This window comes from Pinus tabuliformis, chromosome J, assembly GCF_031772625.1.
Source record: "Pinus tabuliformis cultivar Carrire ecotype Pingquan chromosome J, CPIR1, whole genome shotgun sequence".
Classification (NCBI taxonomy): Eukaryota; Viridiplantae; Streptophyta; class Pinopsida; order Pinales; family Pinaceae; genus Pinus; species Pinus tabuliformis.
Window position 1 is genome coordinate 172,771,306 of NC_142295.1, and position 19,419 is coordinate 172,790,724.

The 19,419-nt window shown below is 40.3% G+C and overlaps 1 protein-coding gene across 6 annotated transcripts in view; it reads left to right on the forward strand.

Moving 5' to 3' along the window:
* Nucleotides 1-2,203: 2,203 nt before the first annotated feature.
* Nucleotides 2,204-19,419, forward strand: part of LOC149226223 (uncharacterized) — a 180,405-nt gene continuing 163,189 nt past the window's right edge. For 2 of the 6 annotated variants that reach the window (XM_089375240.1, XM_089375241.1), the window contains exons 1-2: nt 2,210-2,482; nt 4,024-4,195. Coding sequence is in view for 2 of the 6 variants with exons in the window: in XM_089375237.1 (XP_089231363.1) it covers nt 4,099-4,195 (97 nt within the window). In the remaining 4 variants the exon portion in view is untranslated. Of the gene's footprint in view, nt 2,483-4,023; nt 4,196-19,419 lie in introns of all 6 variants that reach the window. The other 4 variants (XM_089375237.1, XM_089375236.1, XM_089375238.1 and 1 more) reach the window with 4 other exon arrangements.

The window sequence follows — 19,419 nt, forward strand, 5'->3', positions numbered from 1 at the left end:
TATGGTATAGATCCTCGCCTATAATTGTTTCAAGTCTGGATTCCAATTCCGACTATGTTTTGCGCTCGTTTTTAGTGTAAACTGGGTTTTACACTTGCGGGGTTGAAACAACACAATAAACTCTGCCGACCCGATAAAGGTGATCCGACGGTCATGATTTAAGCAGATCAAACAATGATATTTAAAGAAAAGGCCTCAGACTTCTATGAAACATGCGATTTAGACACGAAACACAGAATAACAAAGGAATATCACTCTGTCCCGAATACAAAGGATTTGCAATCAAACAAAAGTTTCCACAAGTTCGATAACCAGTCTTACACACAATATGATTTATTCATAATAAATTACTTACAGGGTCTCGGCCTTGGGCCTGATTACAACAAAATGAAAGACCTTTGTTTCCTATGAAATCCACACACAATATGGCTCTCGCTCTACTAAATCCACTCCTCAATCCTCTCTCTGTTTCATTACATTTTCCTCCTTTTTATAAGTCGGATACCACTCTAACTATATCTAACAAATCAATCCCTATTTTTAATAAATCTAACAGCAAATCTTCTAATTCCTAGCTCTATCTCACACCTATGCTAACAAATCATCTTTTAGCCTAAATAAGACAATTCCTAACTTATTACAATAATGAAATACAACTCATTTCTTGAGAGATCAAACCCTCTCAGTAAAACTGCCTTTTGACTCATCAGGTCAATGAATTTCAACTTGTTTAGCCACAACATGTGACCAAACTTTCACATTGCTGGCTAAGTATGGATGCTCCTACATCAGATTCATATTGAAGTAAATTCCTAGGTATTTGTAATCTGCAACTTCTTCAAGAGTGTTGCCTTCAAAGTGGAACTTATGTTGGCTATGTTTTTTTTTGTTAGAGAAAGCCACCACTTTTGACTTGCATCTCCACCCATTCTACAAAATGCTTAAGGGAAAGTAAGTGTTCTTGCAAGCCAAGAGTAAATATAGCAATCAAAATAAAGTCATCCGCATACAAAAGAAGCCTTATAACAAACTCGCTCAAATGGACACCATCACCACCTTTTGAGTTTAACCACTCTTCAAATATGTCAATATATAAACCAAAAAGGGTAGGGGATAATGGACACCCTTGCTTGACCACGACATCACTTCTAAAACTTCCAGAGATGCCAACAAAAGTTTTAATTTTGACTTTCACCTCCTCATACAACCTATGAACAACTGCTCTAAGATGCCTAGGAACCCCAATCTCCTCCATTCCGTGCCAAAGCTTATCCCTAGGGACCATGTCAAAAACTTTTTTGGATTCAACAAAACAACACAAGGCTTCCTCCTTTTTCTCCCAAACTTTTTCAATGATTTGTCTTAAAGTTATACCATGATCAACTGTGGAATGTTTAGGTCTGAAGCCTGCTTGCCCTTTGGCACGTTTATCTCTTTCTTCTACCCACCTGCTAATTTTATTTTCTAGCATGCTTCCAAATAGCTTTGCAAACAAGGGGTTTATCATTATGGTCTTAGAATTGAAGGGATTATTGACGTCACCACTCTTGAAAATAGGTATTGCTAGACTAGTTGTCCAATCTGTGGGGAACCCCTACTGCACGATGTTGCTAATTTTTTTTTGTAATATGAGGTGCAAGAATTTTCAAACCCCACTTCAGATACTCTAAGTCTTTTGCTTTTCCAACACCCAACTTTTTAATACCCATCTCGATCTCTTCCACAGTGAAAAGCTTAGTAGTAGTGTTGATTAGAGGGTCAACCTTGAGATCCTGCTCATAAAGCTGCCTTGCATAATCAAACTATTGAGAAGCTGTATTACTATTTTCAGTTTGCTTCTTTCTTGGTTGAAGCCCCTTCCAAAATAATTTGGGGTTATTTTTCCCAAAGAAGACTAGTTCTTCCCTCCTTGAAACCATGAGATCAATTTTTTTTCTTTCTTAAAATCTGCTTATAAACTTTAAGATTTATCTTATCCTTGTTTAACTTCAACATTTTCCTTACCTTTTTACATTTTTTTAAAAAAACATTAACATGAAAGCAATTTGTTTCAAACTTCTTATTTTTTTTCTCCCTCCTTTGAAAGCAATTTGTTCCAAACTACTTATCTTTTTTCCTCGCTCTTTTGCACTATTGAAGTATAAAAACATATCATACCATTGCAACCGCCGCTGAGCCAAAGAGCGGCAAATTCCAAAACAAAGTTAAATTGCGATCGCCACTAACGCCGGAAAGAAAGGAGCCCCGCCTTTTTTAATTATTATTTCTCACATTACAGTACAAACCTTATCATGTTCAGAACTCCTCAATTAATAGTGGACACCTCTAACATCTGCACATTATTACAGTACACACCTTATCATGTTCAGAACTCCTCACTTAATACTGGGCACCTCCAACCTCTGCACATTTTGACTGAAGTTCCCACCTCAAATGTAATTTCACACATTCGATTTTCAACGGGAACTATGCATTGCTAGAGGTAATTATACAGAATGCATTTCCTGCTTTCGAAATTGTCTACACATTTTACAATTTGGAATAAAATCCAAAATGGTTATCTCATGGAACACACACTCTCTCTCTCTATATATATAATCTCTGCAACTAGGCATTTAGTTATGATCTTGTATAGATATGGTTATTGATACGGTATGGACTATTCTAGAAACTGCACCCATTTGAAAATTTATGGCTTCGTGGAAAGCATTAGCTTAGTCTCAGATTCACAACAGGGGCCAAACGTGTTAGCTTTTACATTCGTGGAAACTCTGCCCTTCATTGAGGAGCTTTACCTGCAATTTTATATAAAACAGGGTCTTACTGTGACAGAAAATGTAAGCTTTTGTAGATTTTTTGGGGTAAATTTTGAGCTGGCAAAACTCAGGCTTCCAATGAAACTCTATTCTTCATAAGCACCCACATTTTCACTGTGGCCTTGGAGGTCTAAATAGGCTCTTCATTGCAAGCTCATCATCAAATTTAATTTTCCACATTCTCACTGTGGCTTGGGAGGTGTAAATAGGCCCTTCATTGCAGGCACATCATCGAATCCAATTTTCCAATCGTTGGATAATTTGAGGAGTGCATAAAAGCGAGGCAGATTTGGCTTTTAAGCAGTCTCCGTTGCTCTTAAACTGAAAATTTGTAGTTTAGTCATGCCACAGTGAGCTATCTTTCAATACCCCATCAAATCTTCAAGAGGATCCAAGAAGCGTCAAAATTTCTGGCAATTTAGCTTTGTAGCCCAAAAGAGTTGCAGTCTTACCATTGTAACTTATGTTCTCATATCAAAGCAAATCTTAAAGAGAGGCTTAGAGGTCATATAACTAATTGATGCTTATCAATTTCTCAAGTATGCTTCGTTCCTTCTAGGGTGGAAAATGTAGTTGGCAGTCATTCTCCTAGAGCCTATCTGCCAATAGTTAACAAAGCCTTAGATGATCTGATAAATAGTTCTCTGATGCCTCTTCAAGTAGGCTTTGGTGCCTTTAAAGTGAAGAGTATATTTGCACTCGTATCATAATGTGCTTTTGTTCTTTCTTTCCGTGACTAATACCTGGACTTTATCAGCAAAACAATTCTGCTGATTTAGTAACAGACCGAATTATAATCAAGAATGATGGTAATTATTAGCACAATTGAACTTTCATGTGAAAAGACACAGATTTTAAGGAAGGGTGAGACTGAATTCTTGGGGATTTGCTAGTCTTCTACAGTGCAACGAAATAGATATTGAAATTCCAATAACTTTCTTTTTGTAGCAATGTACAATATGAACATAATTTAGTGCATGATCTAAATGTTGCGTGGATGAATCAAAAGGGCAACATTGACATCTACTTATGGAGCTGTAATAAATTTAAAGCTCAAGGATAAAAGTTCATTTTTTGCTGCAATCTGAAGATCTTTGATTGGTAGTAATGTTTAGGTATTACTTTCAAAGAATTGTAAAAGGTGGTGCCAAATCTGATGGAGCTAACTCATAACAAGGTTTTGTGTCTCTGACAATGATGGTTGCAGGTTACCACACAGTGCTGTTCAGTAGGGAGTTTGAGTCCATACTCTTTAACACAGATAAGTTTCTGCTTCTCGTGGATGACTTCCTGTTACTGTCTTCTTCCTGCACGGATGGAAGTACTTAAGTCCTCAAGCATTGTGTTTGGTCTTGATTTCAGGCACGTACAATCAGATTGTATGATGTTTACACCCTTCACTTTTCTGGGCCCTTTCTTTCCTATTGATATTGTTTCTAGATTATGGGAAGTGACGAGTAATTTTTACCTTCTCTGCATTTGTCTGTGTCTGTATTTTACCATTGAACGCTGCACCTTATTGTACTTCACTTGTAATGCTATTTACTTTGTCTGCTTGTGTTGAAACTTGAAATATTTCTCTTTCCTGGTGTTATTTGATTGTTGTCAGAAGGAGAGTATTAATGTAGAATGAAATCCAATCTTAGAGATATGCCTTCACGGTGAGATAACTTGATAAGAGATGGTAATAAAATAAAGCCATGGAGCTTAAGTCTCTCTTTTTTTGTGTGTGTTATAATAAAAATATATAATATGCACTAAGAACATAGAGACACATATGGAGTATATTAAAACATTTTTCTTGTTAGTGGAACAGAGCATTCTTCATGAGCACCATAGTAAGATTATCAGGAGTAAAACGTTGACTGCCTCTATAAATGGTATGCCAAAATTTGTGGACCCAAAGGTTGGAAGGTGGAATCCTCCTTGGGGCTTGGCAAGGGATTCCTTTGTGTAGTGTTATACAAAGAGGAAGTGCCTCAAGCAGTGTTTTTGAATGGAGTAGGTATTATTTTTTGTGCCTTAGCTTATGTGCAACTTTGGTAAGAAACCTTCAATCAAAAGTATGCATTTCAACATAAAGAACCATTGTGGATGGAGTTTCCATGTATACCTAAGCACTTCCAAATATTCATGGAACCGCAGCCTTTTGGTTGATTGATTGTAGGAGACAACCATGGTTCCCACATTGCAACCTTCATGGACATTTCAAGGGATCTTTTTTTCTGAGATCTGCATGATGTTTAATGATAAGGTTCATATTCAAAAGGCCCTATATCTCGACCTACAAACTGTGGTTTTTTCTTGCTTCTCCCCTATGCATTTTGTTAAACATTGTACTTTACACGAATGAGAAACCTCCAATTCTTTTTACTCTCAAAATCCTGGTGTTGAAACACAATGCTATCAACCCTGGTTCAAAGCAATCCGAAGACTCCTACGGTTGGCAACCTCTGTTCAAAGCAATCTGATGACTCCCAATCGTAGCAAGTTCAAAACAAGAGGCTGAAGAAAAGTAGGGTTCAAAACAAAATGTAGCTCATGTGCTGACATGAAGCAAAAATGGGTCCTCTGTAAGGGGGCCAGGTGTTGGAGAATCTACTAGGTTTCTCCTTATCCTTGATAAAAACTTGTGAACTTGTTATCTTCTTATGTTCTTTGTTAGATTCATTTCATCAAACAATTATCAAGAGCAAAAACAATAGAGACAATAGACACAAGAATTAGGCTCCAAGCCAGGGAAAAACCCCTTCAAGGGGAAAACCCAAAAGAACTTCTTCTCTTCTTATAGGATTTGATCAAATGAGAAAACCAAGACTCAAAACCCTAGAACAAGTTGTTGATTTCTAGTAGCATCGGATGTGCTCTTAGCCTCAAAATTTGCAAGGAGGCTAGGACACATGTATTCCATAATACCTAGAAATCGTTTTCGGAAATTCCACCCGGAGATAGTTTTATTAAAATAATTAATTATTTTTAATGGGTGCCTTAGTCTAAACTTAGGAAATTAAAATAATTAAAGGGTATTAATCTAACTATGGGTGAAACTTCTAGAAGAAGACGAGGATCAAGCCAAAATGATCTAAGCCATTGATTAGGATCTAATCTGGCCGTTGGTTCTCAACTTAAGGATTATAAGAGGAGGCTTGATGGGAATTTGGAAAATAACATCGAGTGGAGATAAGGATTCTGAAGATCGAATTTTTGAAGCAGTACAGTTGCCGGAAGAGGAATTCGAAGTGATCTTTTGCAGTGAGGGGTAGGGATAATATCCAAAGGGAAGTTTTCCTGGGCTAGAGAGTACAAGGCAGAGAGGGCAGAATGACGTCTAGAGAGGCTGACGCTGGGCCACGCAGAGCTACGTTGTGGCAACGCAGAGGCTGACGTTGAGGCTCAATTCCAGCGAGATCAAAGCCGGTTATTCCAATGACAAGTTGAGATCATCTCACTATTTGTTTTGCCCAGTTTCTCTCTGTATCGAATAGCTAGTTGGGCATCCAATGAATTGTACTCAGAGTTATTACTGCTTAATAATAAAACTGTCAGCTGCTGCACCGGTTTTCCCGCACTGGGATTTTTCGGGGACTTTTGTCCAAAAACAACGATGTAATGTGTTGTGTATTTCTTTATTGCTCAGTTTCTTGTTTCCACTTATAATTTAATTGGTGAAGACAACAATGTATTAGTTTCGGTGTTTACTGTAGGAAACTGTAAATAATTTGTTCAATAATTAACAAATAGGAGGAACTTAATCAGTTGTTGCAGTGGTGATTTGGGTAATCGAATTTGCACACAAGTCCTCCTCCAAGCACCAAGTCAACCCTCCAAGAATCTTCTCCAAATAGGTCAAAGATCAACCAAGTCAACAAGGATCAAATTCCCTTCAACTTGCTTCAAGTCTCAACTTTGGCCCCTAGCTCGGATCTTCAATCTTGACTTGCAATTCTTGGCCCTTCAAATAGCCTTAGAAACCTTAACACCACATGTTTGAGTAGAGGAAATTGGATTTAGGTCTCCTTCCTTCGTTTTTGGCTTGCTCCTTTGCTTCTAGCCTTTTTAGCTTCAAGTCTTGACCTTCTTACAACAAAGTTTCGGACCTGTAATTAGGTCTGCAATTTCGGCCTTGCAGCAACAACAAAAACCCTAGATCCTTCGCACGTGTGAGAGAAAGATGGTCACAAAAATCAGATTTCAGTTTCTTCTTGAGATGCTCCCTTCTTCTAGGTCTTTGCTCTTTCTTGTCTTCCTTTTCTTGCTTGAGATCAAACTACAAAAGTGTATCTCAAATGAGGTCGAGTTCTTATATATAGCCTTCTCATGAGGTCGAATAGCCTCAAACTGGGTCGACTTGTGCTTGGAGGTTCATAAGGACTTTCTAGATTCAAAATAATATCTTTTACATGTTACAACTTGCTCAATAGGGTCTTCTACAAATGATAAAGACTCTTTTGACACAAGAAAAATATTCTTCTGACTTGACAAACCCTAGAAGCATGAAGAACACGTTTGACCTAGTTGACCAACAAAATGGAGCACGAAACCCATGCTTAAAATAATATTTTTGTTTCTTCTTTTTCTTTTAACATAAGATATACATAATGACATAAGTACAATGACAATTATGAAGACTGAAACTAGTTACATTTTCCAACTCCAGGGAAGTGTGTCTTCTCAAGTAAATTCTAAGTGGCTTGTCACATCACATTTCCACAGTGATAGGGAAAAATATTACAAGATGTTGAAATATGTAACTAGGTTCGGTCTTCATAATGACATATGTAATCATGATTTTATGTATTTAATGTGAAGAGAAAAATAAATTTATTATTGTTGTTCTTGAGGCATGGGTTTCATGCTCAAGAGAAATTTATTTTTAGGTCAAGCACCCATTGAGTGCTTCTAGGGCTTGTTATTTAGTCTACAAGTCAATTGAGTCATTATCATGTATTGAAGACCCATTTGGGCATGTTACATATTGTAAATAGAATTTATTTGAGTCAAAAGACCCTCCAAGACCTCGTCATGATGCAAAGATCAAGTCGGCCTACATGAAGGGACAAGTCGGCCTAAAGATAGCAATTTGTACCCCTCACAAGCCTATAAATAAGAAGGAACTCGATCTCATTTGGAGACCCATTGATGCAAGTTCGATCATCTCAAGATAGAAGTTGGAAAAGGACGAAAAAGAAGGAGAATAACTAGATTGAAGTTTTTGGGCCTTTCTCTCTCTCTTGTGTTAGGGTTTCTACATTTGTTGGGCAGAAGAATTTGTTGTACAGAAGAAATTGTTGGGTAGGTCAAACTTGCATAAGAATTTGCTGGGCAGGTCAAAGTTCTAGAAGAATCTGCTGGGTAAGTCAAAATTGCAGAAGTTGCTGGAAGCAAGGTTTGACTTGGTCTTGGAGGGTCTTGTTCAAGGGTCATAGGTCTTGGAATTCGTTAATTGAAGTTCTATAAGAAGAGAAGAATTCTTGTGGGTTTTCCTCTCAATTGGAAAGGTTTTGGCCCTAGCTAATCGCCTACATCTTATGCCCTATTGTCTCATTGATTTTATTGTTTGGTAGTTGTTTGATGATAAAGAACACTGATAATAATGTAGTGTAAGAAGAAGCTAATCAAGTTAAGTAAAATTACATCACATCAGTTATCAAAGTAAGAGAAATCACCTAATCTAGCTACCCCTAGATTTCTCAACACAAGAAACGCTGTCTCATCCACAAGAGTCTCTTGATGCTTGGTAGGTCTGCACATCCACCTCTTGTTCTACTATTGATCAATATATTTCCTTGTTAATTGTTCCTTGCTCATTGGATGGCTCCCCTGCCAAGGAGTTCCTTGTTCAAAACTCTTTTGCTTTCCTCAAACATGGATTTGACATGGATTGCACATGAAGTTATATTAAATAATTATTAACCTACATTGTTAGTGAAGCATCGGGGAATGACCAATGTGCCATTATAAAATGCATTATGGCCAACCTACATTTTGATGTGGTCCTTCTTCATGAAATTAAAGTGATTGGATTCAAACTCCAACTACTAATAATTGGTATGGGGAATACTTGCTACAGATCATGAGGAGGGTAAAGGGGGGCTATGCATGATGTTGCCTCTTGATTAGCCAATAGATTCTCATAAGATGGGTGGACTCCATGTGACATTGTTGTTGGAGTGTATTGATGCTAGCTCTAAAGGTGTAGGGCTTCTGTTTAGTTTATGCCCCGATGATCCAATTAGGTTAACACAATCATAAAATTGATTGTCCCAAGCATTCCCTGTTGCTTAATGTAGGTTTTAACCTTGTATAATTAATTGTTGCAAATAATTTTTTCATAAAACAGAAATGAAGAAATGATGCAATGGCATAGTACATAAAGATTTTATCCTGGAAACCTAAACTAGGAAAATCGGAAAGATTTTCTCAATATATTCTTCTGTGCAATATTATAATATAATATATATCCCGTGGCATCCATAAATCGCCAATCCATTTATCATGAATTAAATCAATCATAGTTCCGTAATCGAAACTACAAAACCATGGGAAAAATCACCATGTGCCACAAAACCACTAAAGGCGAAAACCATGTGCCGAAAACCGCCAAAAAATAGACACAAAAAACTGCCCAATTTTTTTTGTCTTCCACCCCTTGCGATGCCCCCTCCCCCAATGCATTTATCACAATGTACAACACGTGGCAATAGTCATGCAAAAAATATAACAGATACCCAACACTTAGTGGGTCCTTAGCGAAGATTTCAACTTGGTTGAGTGGGATTGAAGTTGTATTGGAGGACATGAAACTAGGATCCATGGTAATCAAAGGCAAGCTTGGAATGATTGTAAAAGATTACTAGGTGTGTCAAATATTATATGGGGCCAAAATAATGTTACACAAGCATGGTAGTATATGTGATCTAATAGACAAGGTGGTACTTACTAATTACAGGCTAGGCTTGACAACTTTTATGCAAATTCTCATCTAGCCAGGTTCACTTCTACAAGCGAACATTTAGTGTAGGTTGACTTGTCTATTATCAGATATGATCACTCCCCCATCTCAACTTGTTTGTGTATTGGTTATGACTGATAGTTTAAGGCTCAATCTTCCTTCAAGCTCAATGTTTCTTTAATTGAGTCTAATGAATGTTAGAATGGAGTTATGACTTGGGTTTGGTCTTTGTTCCCCACCTTATGAGGGGAGATTTGGTAGATCTCATGGTTGGGGGAAGCCATCCTCCACATAATCAAGTTCTTGTGAAGGTGAGTTAAGATGGTCGTGACACTTAAGAAGGTTAATTAAACATAAGTCCAGAGTTGCCTTTTGGTTCTTTGGCAAAGAATGGAGGTGGACCTCTTTAATGAGGTGCATTAGTTCGGGGTTAGTGAGATGGAATCAAAGTTATTACTGTTTGAAAAGCATAAGGCCAAAGGGGTTAGTATTAGAGGGTGTATGCATTGGATGGCCGAGGGAGATGCACCTACCAAATTCTATTTTTAGCACTTAAAGCAAAAACGCAAAATGGAGAGGACCTTGGCCTTACAAAGATCCCAGTGGTAACCTTATGGAAGATGAGATGGAATCTCATAGATATTTGAAGATCATTTTTAGAGTGTTTTGACTTACATAATATTAGACCCCTTTGTAGGGTGTTGTTATGGAGCTTGTCCATCATGTTGTTCCTTAAGGAGTAGAGGTCCTTGAGAGGAACTATCGTTTGAGAGAGTTTGAGACGGATGAATTGGAGAAAGTCATGAAGGAACTCAAGAAGGAAAAATCCCAAGGACATTGGGTTTCTAGTGGAATTTTACAAACATATGTGGTATGTGGTGGGCCTTACTTGGAAGTTTGCCAAAAAGCTATTGAAGGAGTTGGTATGGTGAGTTTGTTAGTGGTGGGCTCATTAAAACTTATTTGCGAAGGTGTTAAAAGGGAAGTTGTGGGCTGATGGTGCCTAATCACCTTGTTGAATGTCTCATATAAAATTCTATCAAAAGCATTAGATAGGAGGGTCAGATTGTTGGTGGTTTGCATAGTTTGCAAGGAGCAAATGGGTTTATTAAGGGTATATTTATCTTAGATAATTTTATAGCTACCTAGGAATGGCTTGAGTGGGGTCATGAGATTGGTCAAAAGACCCTCCTTTTAGAAATTGATTTTGTAAACCTTACGATAGAATTGAATGATACTTCGTCCTCATCATGTTGGATTGATTGGGATTTGGCTCAGTGTATCATAAATATGTAGGCACACTCTTCTCGTGGACCTCTACAAGAGTCAAGGTGAACAATGTGCTATTAGAGTCTATCTCATTGTGGTGTTCCATTCATTAGGGGCACTTGTTGGCATTGTATGTCTGTGATTGTAGTAGATGCTTTTGGTTACTTGTTGGTGTGAAAATTCCTTAAACCTGGGAAACTCTTCTGCAACAACTGATGATATTAATCCTACTTGTTAATCCATACAATTTATTTGCAGTTTCCTACAGCAAACATCTAAATACATACACTGCAACCTACACCATTTAAATAATATGTCGAAACAAGAGATTAGACAATAGAGAAAGATACAACACAAATGACATAGTTGTTTTTGGACAAACATCCTCGGAAAAACCCAATGCGGGAAACCTGGTGCAACAGATCAGAGGGTTTTTATTATTAAGCTAAAGTTATTTCTGAATACAATCTCTGGATGCCTTGTTGGAAATCCAGTACAGAGAATATCACTCGACAGAAGAAATTAGTGAGATTACCTCACTCTACACTGCAAGTCCCGGCTGATCCGGCAACTGAACCAACGAGTCCCTGGCTACTTCTGCGTTGCCCCTGCGTGGGCCTGCATCAGCCTCTAAGGCATTGCGTCACCTCTGCTGGGAATCGATTTGCTCTCTGGAGTTGATTCTAACCCTCCCGGCTTAGAAATGTCAACCTCCTCAACAAATTCAGACTTCTGCATAGGAGGCCGTGTGTTGCTTTGCGTGGGGCCTGCGTGAGCCCTTCTTGGCTCTGCGTCACCCTCTTTGGCCTCTGCGCTACCTCCTCTGCGTGTCTCTCTGCCTCTTTGCTGAGTATTCTTGGCTTCAGACAAGATCCTCCAGCCAAAACTCCCTCTTGTTGGAATTTCTAAGTCTAATTGTTAGAAACCCTTCATGTACTTCTCTGATTTATTCCTACCTACTTGTTTTGTTAATTAACAAGTTATTTACGATGTAAATACTGGAAATAAATATAATTACATGTTCAACACATTACAGATCATCAACTGAAGGAAACAGAAACAAGCACACAAGTGACACCGTTGTTTTTGGACTAACGTCCCCGGAAAAACCCAATGCCGGAAAACCAGTGCAACTATCTGAGGGTTTGATTTATTAAGTAGTTTCAGAATACAATTTGGGTGCCAAATCTGGCTCACCCAGCAGAGAAAAATCTTGGCAGTAGCACCTCTCTACTCGGAAGCAGATATTCCGGCTGAAACCCCGGATAAACACTCCAGCAGCTCCATAGCTCCAATCTGCCCCACGAAACCCCAACGTCAGCCTCTAGGGACTGCGTCAGCTCTCTCTAGCCCAACGTTAGCCCAACGTCACTCTAGCTTGGCCTGCGTTAGCCTCTGGAGGCACTGTGTCAGTCCTCTGGCCCTTTGCGTCACTCACACTGGCCCTCTAAGGCACTGCGCAGCTCCTAGCTGGCTCTGCGTGAGCCTTGGCTGGCTCTGCGTGAACCCTTGGCTGGTTCTGCGTCCCTCTCTCCGGCTACTGCACTGATCCTCCTGGTGCTATCTCTGCCTCTCTGCTTTTGTATTCACTGCTCCTCAGCTGCAACTTTGATCACTCTCTCAACTTTCTCAGCAAACCCAGCCCCAGAAAGTCGAAATCTTGATCTCTTGGTGTGTTCTCCAAGTGACCCTCAAGCCTCCTCTTATACTTTTCTCGTTGAAAAATCAATGGCCGAGATTAAGTCCCTAATCAACGACTAAGATTAGATCTGGCTTGATCCATGACTTTTGGACCATTCTAACACAGTTTTATATTAATTCACATTAATATTTTATTTTCCCTAAGTTTAGACTTAGAGACTCCATTAAAAATATTAATTATTTTAATATCTCCCAAACTGTTTAGAATCTGCCCAAACTATTTCTGGGTGTTGGAGATCTCATGTGCTTTAGCCTCTCCACCAATTTTCGTGGCTAGAGAACATCCGATGCTACCCCAAATCAACACCTCTGCCCCTCTTTGCGTGATCACTACAAATCACTGTGCTGCCTCTAGCTTTAGCATTTCGATTTGACTGATCAACTCTCTGTGTGTCTTCCAAATGACCCTCAAGCCTCCTTAAATAATCTTCTCGTTGACATTCAACAACCCAGATTAGAAGCTAATCAGTGACTAAGATTATTTCTTCTTGATCCTCGTCTTCTTCTAGAAGTTACACCCATAGTTAGATCAATACCCATTAACTATTTTAATTTCCTAAGTTTAGACTTAGGGACCCATTAAAAAAAATAATTATTTTAATAAAACTGTCTCCGGGTGGAATTTCCCAAAACGCTTTCTGGGTTCATTGGAATACATGTGCCCAAGCCTCCCTGCAAAATTTGAGACTTAGAGCACATCCGATGCTACCAAAAATTAACACCCCCTCTTAGCGAGGAATGTGCTCTAGCAATGCCTCCCACTGAAGCATCACCTCGACTTTATAACATCGTCCTCTGCGCTGCTGATGTTTGACATGCTGCCCACCAACTACTGCGCTGCTACAACAACTGTACTGTTACTGACACTGCCACTGTCAACACTGCATCCGCACTACAACTCCCTTTGAATTTCTGCATCTATGCTGTTGTTGGCACTGCCACTGCCAACTGCCCCTGCATTGCAAACTGTTGCTGCTACTGCATCAGCAATGGAAAAACATCCCAAATTATTGAACAAGTGTTCAGCATAGATGCATCTCGATGCTGAAGATCTGACTACTGCTAGTCCCACGCTATCCCTCTGAAGCCACTGTGCTACTGTTGTTGCTGCACTGTGCCTCCCTGCACTGCTGCAACTCTGCACTATGCTGCTCAGACTTGGCGTTCTAGCCATTGCATCTGTCGCTCCAACACTCCTCTACACCAACTGACACTGGTCCATCCTACTACTTCTAATCTGGGCTCCTGTAGCAAGGAATTGATCCTAGAGGTGGGCTCCTCAAGGATCCTGCCCATATGTAGCTCTTTCGAACTACAGCTCTAAATCAGCCCACCTCCCTCCTGAAGGTATCTCGGCTGTCATGGCAAACTCCTCCTCGATCTTCGCGGGTGCAACCTTTGGATCGTGCTTCTCATCTTTGTCCTTCTTTCTGAGAGGACACTGTGTTGCGTAGTGGCCCCTTTCACCACACCTGAAGCGTTTGACCTTCGAGACGTCCTTCTTTCGCCTCTGCTGCTCCTGCTGCCCCTTGGATGCAAGGGCTGCATTCTCATCCTCTTCCTTGGACTTCGACCCACTACTGCTACTTCCGTCAAGCTTATACTTGACCAAGTCCCTCCTTAGCTCCTCTTGCTTAAGAGCTGCCCATATCTCATCCCAATTCGTCAAAGTCGCCTTGCCCAGGATACTTTGGACAAAGACTTGCCACTCATCTGAGACTGAATTGAGGGCTAGTCTAACCAACTAGGACCCTTGAGGTGTAGATCCCACAGCTGCTAACTCGTCCCGGGTCTCCTGAAGCTTTGTGAGGAACGAATCTATGCACTCCCCCTTTTGCGTTTGTGCAAATATCATTTTCTGAAGTACATCTTCCGCTGCTCGGAAGATCCCTGATACAACATTGCCAAGGCATCCCACATCTCCTTAGCAGTCCCTCTGCTAGTGATGTGACAAACCACGTGATCCTTTACTCCATCCAGGATCATCCTCTTGGCCTTCGCCATTTCTTCTCTGTACTTCTTCAGCGGATCTTGATCTGCAGGCACAACCACCACGCTGTCGACATAGGTCTTGAGAGAATGCTCATCTAGAAGGAATGAAATTCTTGCCTTCCAGATGACGTAGTTGGATGCCTTATCCAACCTGTCTTGATCTCTCAGCCCACTGGTTGCCATCTCTGCCACGAAAATGTTGAACTGCTCCTCTCTGCTTCTTACTGCTGTTGCTCAACCAATAAGAAAACAGACTTCTTGGCGGGAAGTCTACTGAGGAAAAAATTCCCTCACTGTGCTTCTTCTCTCTCTTCTGATGTCTTTCTGCCCAACAAAACGACCTGCAAAAAAACTGCGTCCCACCAGCTCTTCCTCACGATGAGGCTTAGCGCTGCTGCCTCTGCCATGGCAAGATTTCGATCTGGAAGCCCTTCCTCTCTGTCAACTCACTCAGAGAGAGATTTCCTTGAAAATTTTGCCCTCCCAGCTTGGATTGTGCAAGCCCCTTTGAGGATTCGAACTGCTGCCTTCTGCAGCTATTTCAATCTCCTTTTCTGCTCAACGTTGGGTTCTCTGGCACTGTTCTTCTTGCTTCCCCTGCACTCCTCTGATACCATGTGAAAATTCCTTAAACTCGGGAATCCCTACTGCAACAACTGATGATATTTCTCCTACTTGTTAATCCATACAAGTTATTTGCAGTTTCCTACGACAAACATCAAAATACATACACTGCAGCTTACACCATTTAAATAATATGCCGAAACAAGAAACTGAACAATAGAGAAAGATACAACACAAATGACACAATTGTTTTTGGACAAACGTCCCTGGAAAAACCTAATGCGGGAAAACGGTGCAACAGATCTGAGGGTTTTTATTATTAAGCTGAAGTTATTTCTAAATACAATCTCTGGATGCCTTGCTGGCAATCTAGTACGGAGAATATCACTCGATAGAAGAAATTAGTGAGATTACCTCACTCTACATTACAAGTCCTAGCTGATCCAACAGCTGAAACAACAAGTCCCCGACTACTTTTGCGCTGCCCCTTCATGGGCTTGCGTAAGCCTTTAAGGCACTGCGTCACCTCTGCTGGGAATTGTTTTTCCCTCTAGAGCTAATTCCAACCCTCTCGACTCAGAAACGTCAGCCTCCTCAGCAAATTCAGACTTTTGCATAGGAGGCTCTGCGCTGCTTTGCGTGGGGCCTGTGTGAGCCCTTCCTGGCTCTGTGTCACCCTCTCTGGCCTCTGCGCTGCCTCCTTTGTGTGTCTCTCTACCTCTTTGCTGAGTATTCTTGGCTCCGGAGAAGATCCTCTAGCCAAAACTCTCTCTGCCCCTCTCTGTGTGATCACTACAAATCACTGTGTTGCCTCTAGCTTCAACAATTCGATCTAACTAATCAACTCTCTGTGTGTCTTCCAAATGATCCTCAAGCCTCCTTAAATAATCTTCTCGTTGAAATTCAACGGCCCAGATTAGAAGCTAATCAATGGCTAAGATCATATTTGCTTGATCTCGTCTTTTTCTAGAAATTACACCCACAATTAGAATAATATCCATTAATTATTTTAATTTCCTAAGTTCAGACTTAGGGATCCATTAAAAATAAATTATTTTAATAAAACTGTGTCCAGGTGGAATTTCCCAAAACGCTTTTTGGGTTCTTTGGAATACATGTGCCCAAGCCTCCCTGCAAAATTTGAGAATTAGAGCACATCCGATGCTACCAGAAATCAACAGTTGGAGGCACAAGAATGCAAGGGCAAATTGGAGGTATCTACCTACCAAATGGTAACCAACTCCTTAATATTTAGATTGTAGATGACCCAATTTTGACAACTGATTTGACACAACAACCCATGAAGAGTATTATGTTATGTTTGGATACTTTTTGGTGAACTAGTTAGGTTAGTCATTAGTGAGGAGAAAACATAGGTTTTCTTATTGGGGAAGAGGATCACCACATTGGCTAAATTAGAAGTAGAAGTGAATAGGCTTGGGGGTGATCATTCAATATTTGGGGATCCCCTTTAGCAGACAAGGTTCTCTTTTGAATCATTGGAGGTGGATAATGGGCTAAGTTGTACAAAACTTGGAAACGAGTGCGAGTTTCAGAAATTGGAATGCCTAGAAATGTAGGGGTTGTGTTTGTATTTTAAATAGCAAATTATCTTGCAAGAAAATAAGAATGATAGGTTAATTTGTAGGTAGGTTTAAAAATGAATTAGAGGTTAATTTGTTTTCATCTTCCATAAATTAGGGGTTATTAGACTTCCTATGGATTCTATGGACACTTTGTGGGCCTTGAGAACTTTAAAAATGCACTAAATTCAAGGTTTTCACATTGAAACGCCCTAGAAGCACCTTGAGTTGTATAGCATAATGTTTCCAAATCATGAAATGTCGTATGGTACAATGAGTAATTTTGAGGTATTTTGTACTTATCTCGGCATTCCAGTGAATTTTTGCCCCTTGGTGGGAGATTTACAATTGCGGATGAAATATTAACAATAAGACATTGTATTACTTATGTGTCTTTCCTTTTTGATCAACTTATAAAGTCCTAGAGTGTGTCATTGAGAGTTTTCTCTAAGGAAAACAAGGAGGGACAAAGGGGCTTCCCTTAGTGGCTTGGGACGCGTTACCCACCATTTTGTGGGTAATATCCCTAGGAGAATTTTTTTTCTCCAAGATGATCCTCAACAGGCAGCCAACAACTCCTTGTAACCACCAGCTAGCTCATTATGCCATTTCTCTGCCACTCGAGCCAACCATGTGGTCCCTTGCCCATCTGCCATGATCGTATGTTTAAAGGTGGGCCTCTCGAACATAAAGGTATGCCTTGTCATTTAGAAATTGAGTACTATGGTTTGTTTATCATGGACACTTCTGGGCATGGATTAATGGGGGGATTCAGTGGAAAGAATGGTTTAGGTTTGTGCTCTTGTCCCCTAGACCCCTTTTAGGTATTAACTTTGGATTCTAATCCCGTGGGAACTGACCATTTGGCTCTAGGGATGGTATTTCATGGGAAACCCCGATTTTGGTTCCGTGGTCCCGCTCCCTTATTCGCTTATATTACCCTCTTTCCATTCATTATTACCCCATTCATCATTTCTCCCACCCGGGTCCACGTTCCTCCTTTGAGTGCACATAGGGTTAGCATGCCCTTTCCCCTTGCCCACACCTTGGGTCATGGCCTGGAATGAAGCCTGAAGGTTGATGCAGCTAAAAAGAAAGATAAAAGCATATACAGCCACATTCGACAGGAAAATGTATCACAAAATACAAAAGATGGCCGAGACAAACACATTTAGCACGTGGACAAAAGCCAATACATGAGCTCTACCCCATCATCATGGCCATCACCCTAGTTCCTATAGGTTCTATGAGCCTCCTTCATCATATAGGTACCCATGATTGTCCCAACCCCTGGTGGGCAATGAACCGCCCCAACTTAAGACAGGGTATTCACTGCTATATCTTCTACATCATGCTCTTCCCCCTTGAGCCCCGAGCAATTAATCAAAGAAAATCATAAAAAGGCAAAATGCATATAAAGAAGGGTGGAAAAATTAAAGTCAGGGAACCTCATGTACCACGATTGCTCCCTCCTATACATTATAAACCCAAGTGTGGGCTTCCCTCTTATTAGCTACCCTTGTACCCCAACATGTGACCTAGGGCTGCCCCTTCTCATTCCCTATTTCATTCACCTATCTTCCAGATGTCACCATTTTTTGAAGGATGTACCTTGACTATATTATCCCCTTTAGAAGTAGAAACCACCTAATAGGATACTTGGTTAACCCCATTTGGAGTTTAGGAGACATTGGCACATCCCGAAGCCCATTATGGAAGGGCAGGCCATTATGAAGTCCCCACCTGTGGTCCATGATTGGTAAGCTCATTTACTCGATTTCTCTAGTGACTTGTTGTACTAGAAGGCTAGGGCACACATTAGATTTTATGTAGGATTGCAGATGGTCTCCGTTTTGGGTTTGGTCTCCCTATACAGGGTCCTAATCCTCCAGAGAGCTACATTGGCGCATGTAGGGTGTGCGTTGAGAGCCATGGGCCTCCACAGCAACAGACAACACTCCATGGATCCCCACAACCATTCAGAGATTGCTTTTGGTTCACTTATTGGACGAGGAAGATGCACCTGATCCATCATGCCTAGCTGGTCCCAGAGTTGCACCATACACTGGGTAGATGATCCAGGACTTGCACGATGATGTGGCATCACCATCACCATCATCCTAGCCCTTGCAGACGATCTACAGGCATATTTGATTTGTTTGGAGACCCATGAGTACACTTGTGTGCCCCCACACGTCATTTGGAGCACCACACGTTATTACAAGGGGCCAACCCCTTGTCCACTGTTTTTTGTGAAAATTCCAAACATGAAATTCTACTGTAGTAATTGATTTATTTCTCCTCCTTATTTTCCACAATAAGTTATTTACAAAACCCTTCAGTAAACATCAAAGTAAATTCCACTGCAATTGTCACATAATAGCATAAGGAAAAGAACAGAGAAATACAAGCACAAGAATCAATCACATCAACAAAGTTATTTTTGGACATTTGTCCTTGGAAAAACCCAATGCGGGAAAACCGGTGTAGCAGATGAGGGTTTATTTATTATTCTTCAGCAACAATATCTTTACAAGGAATG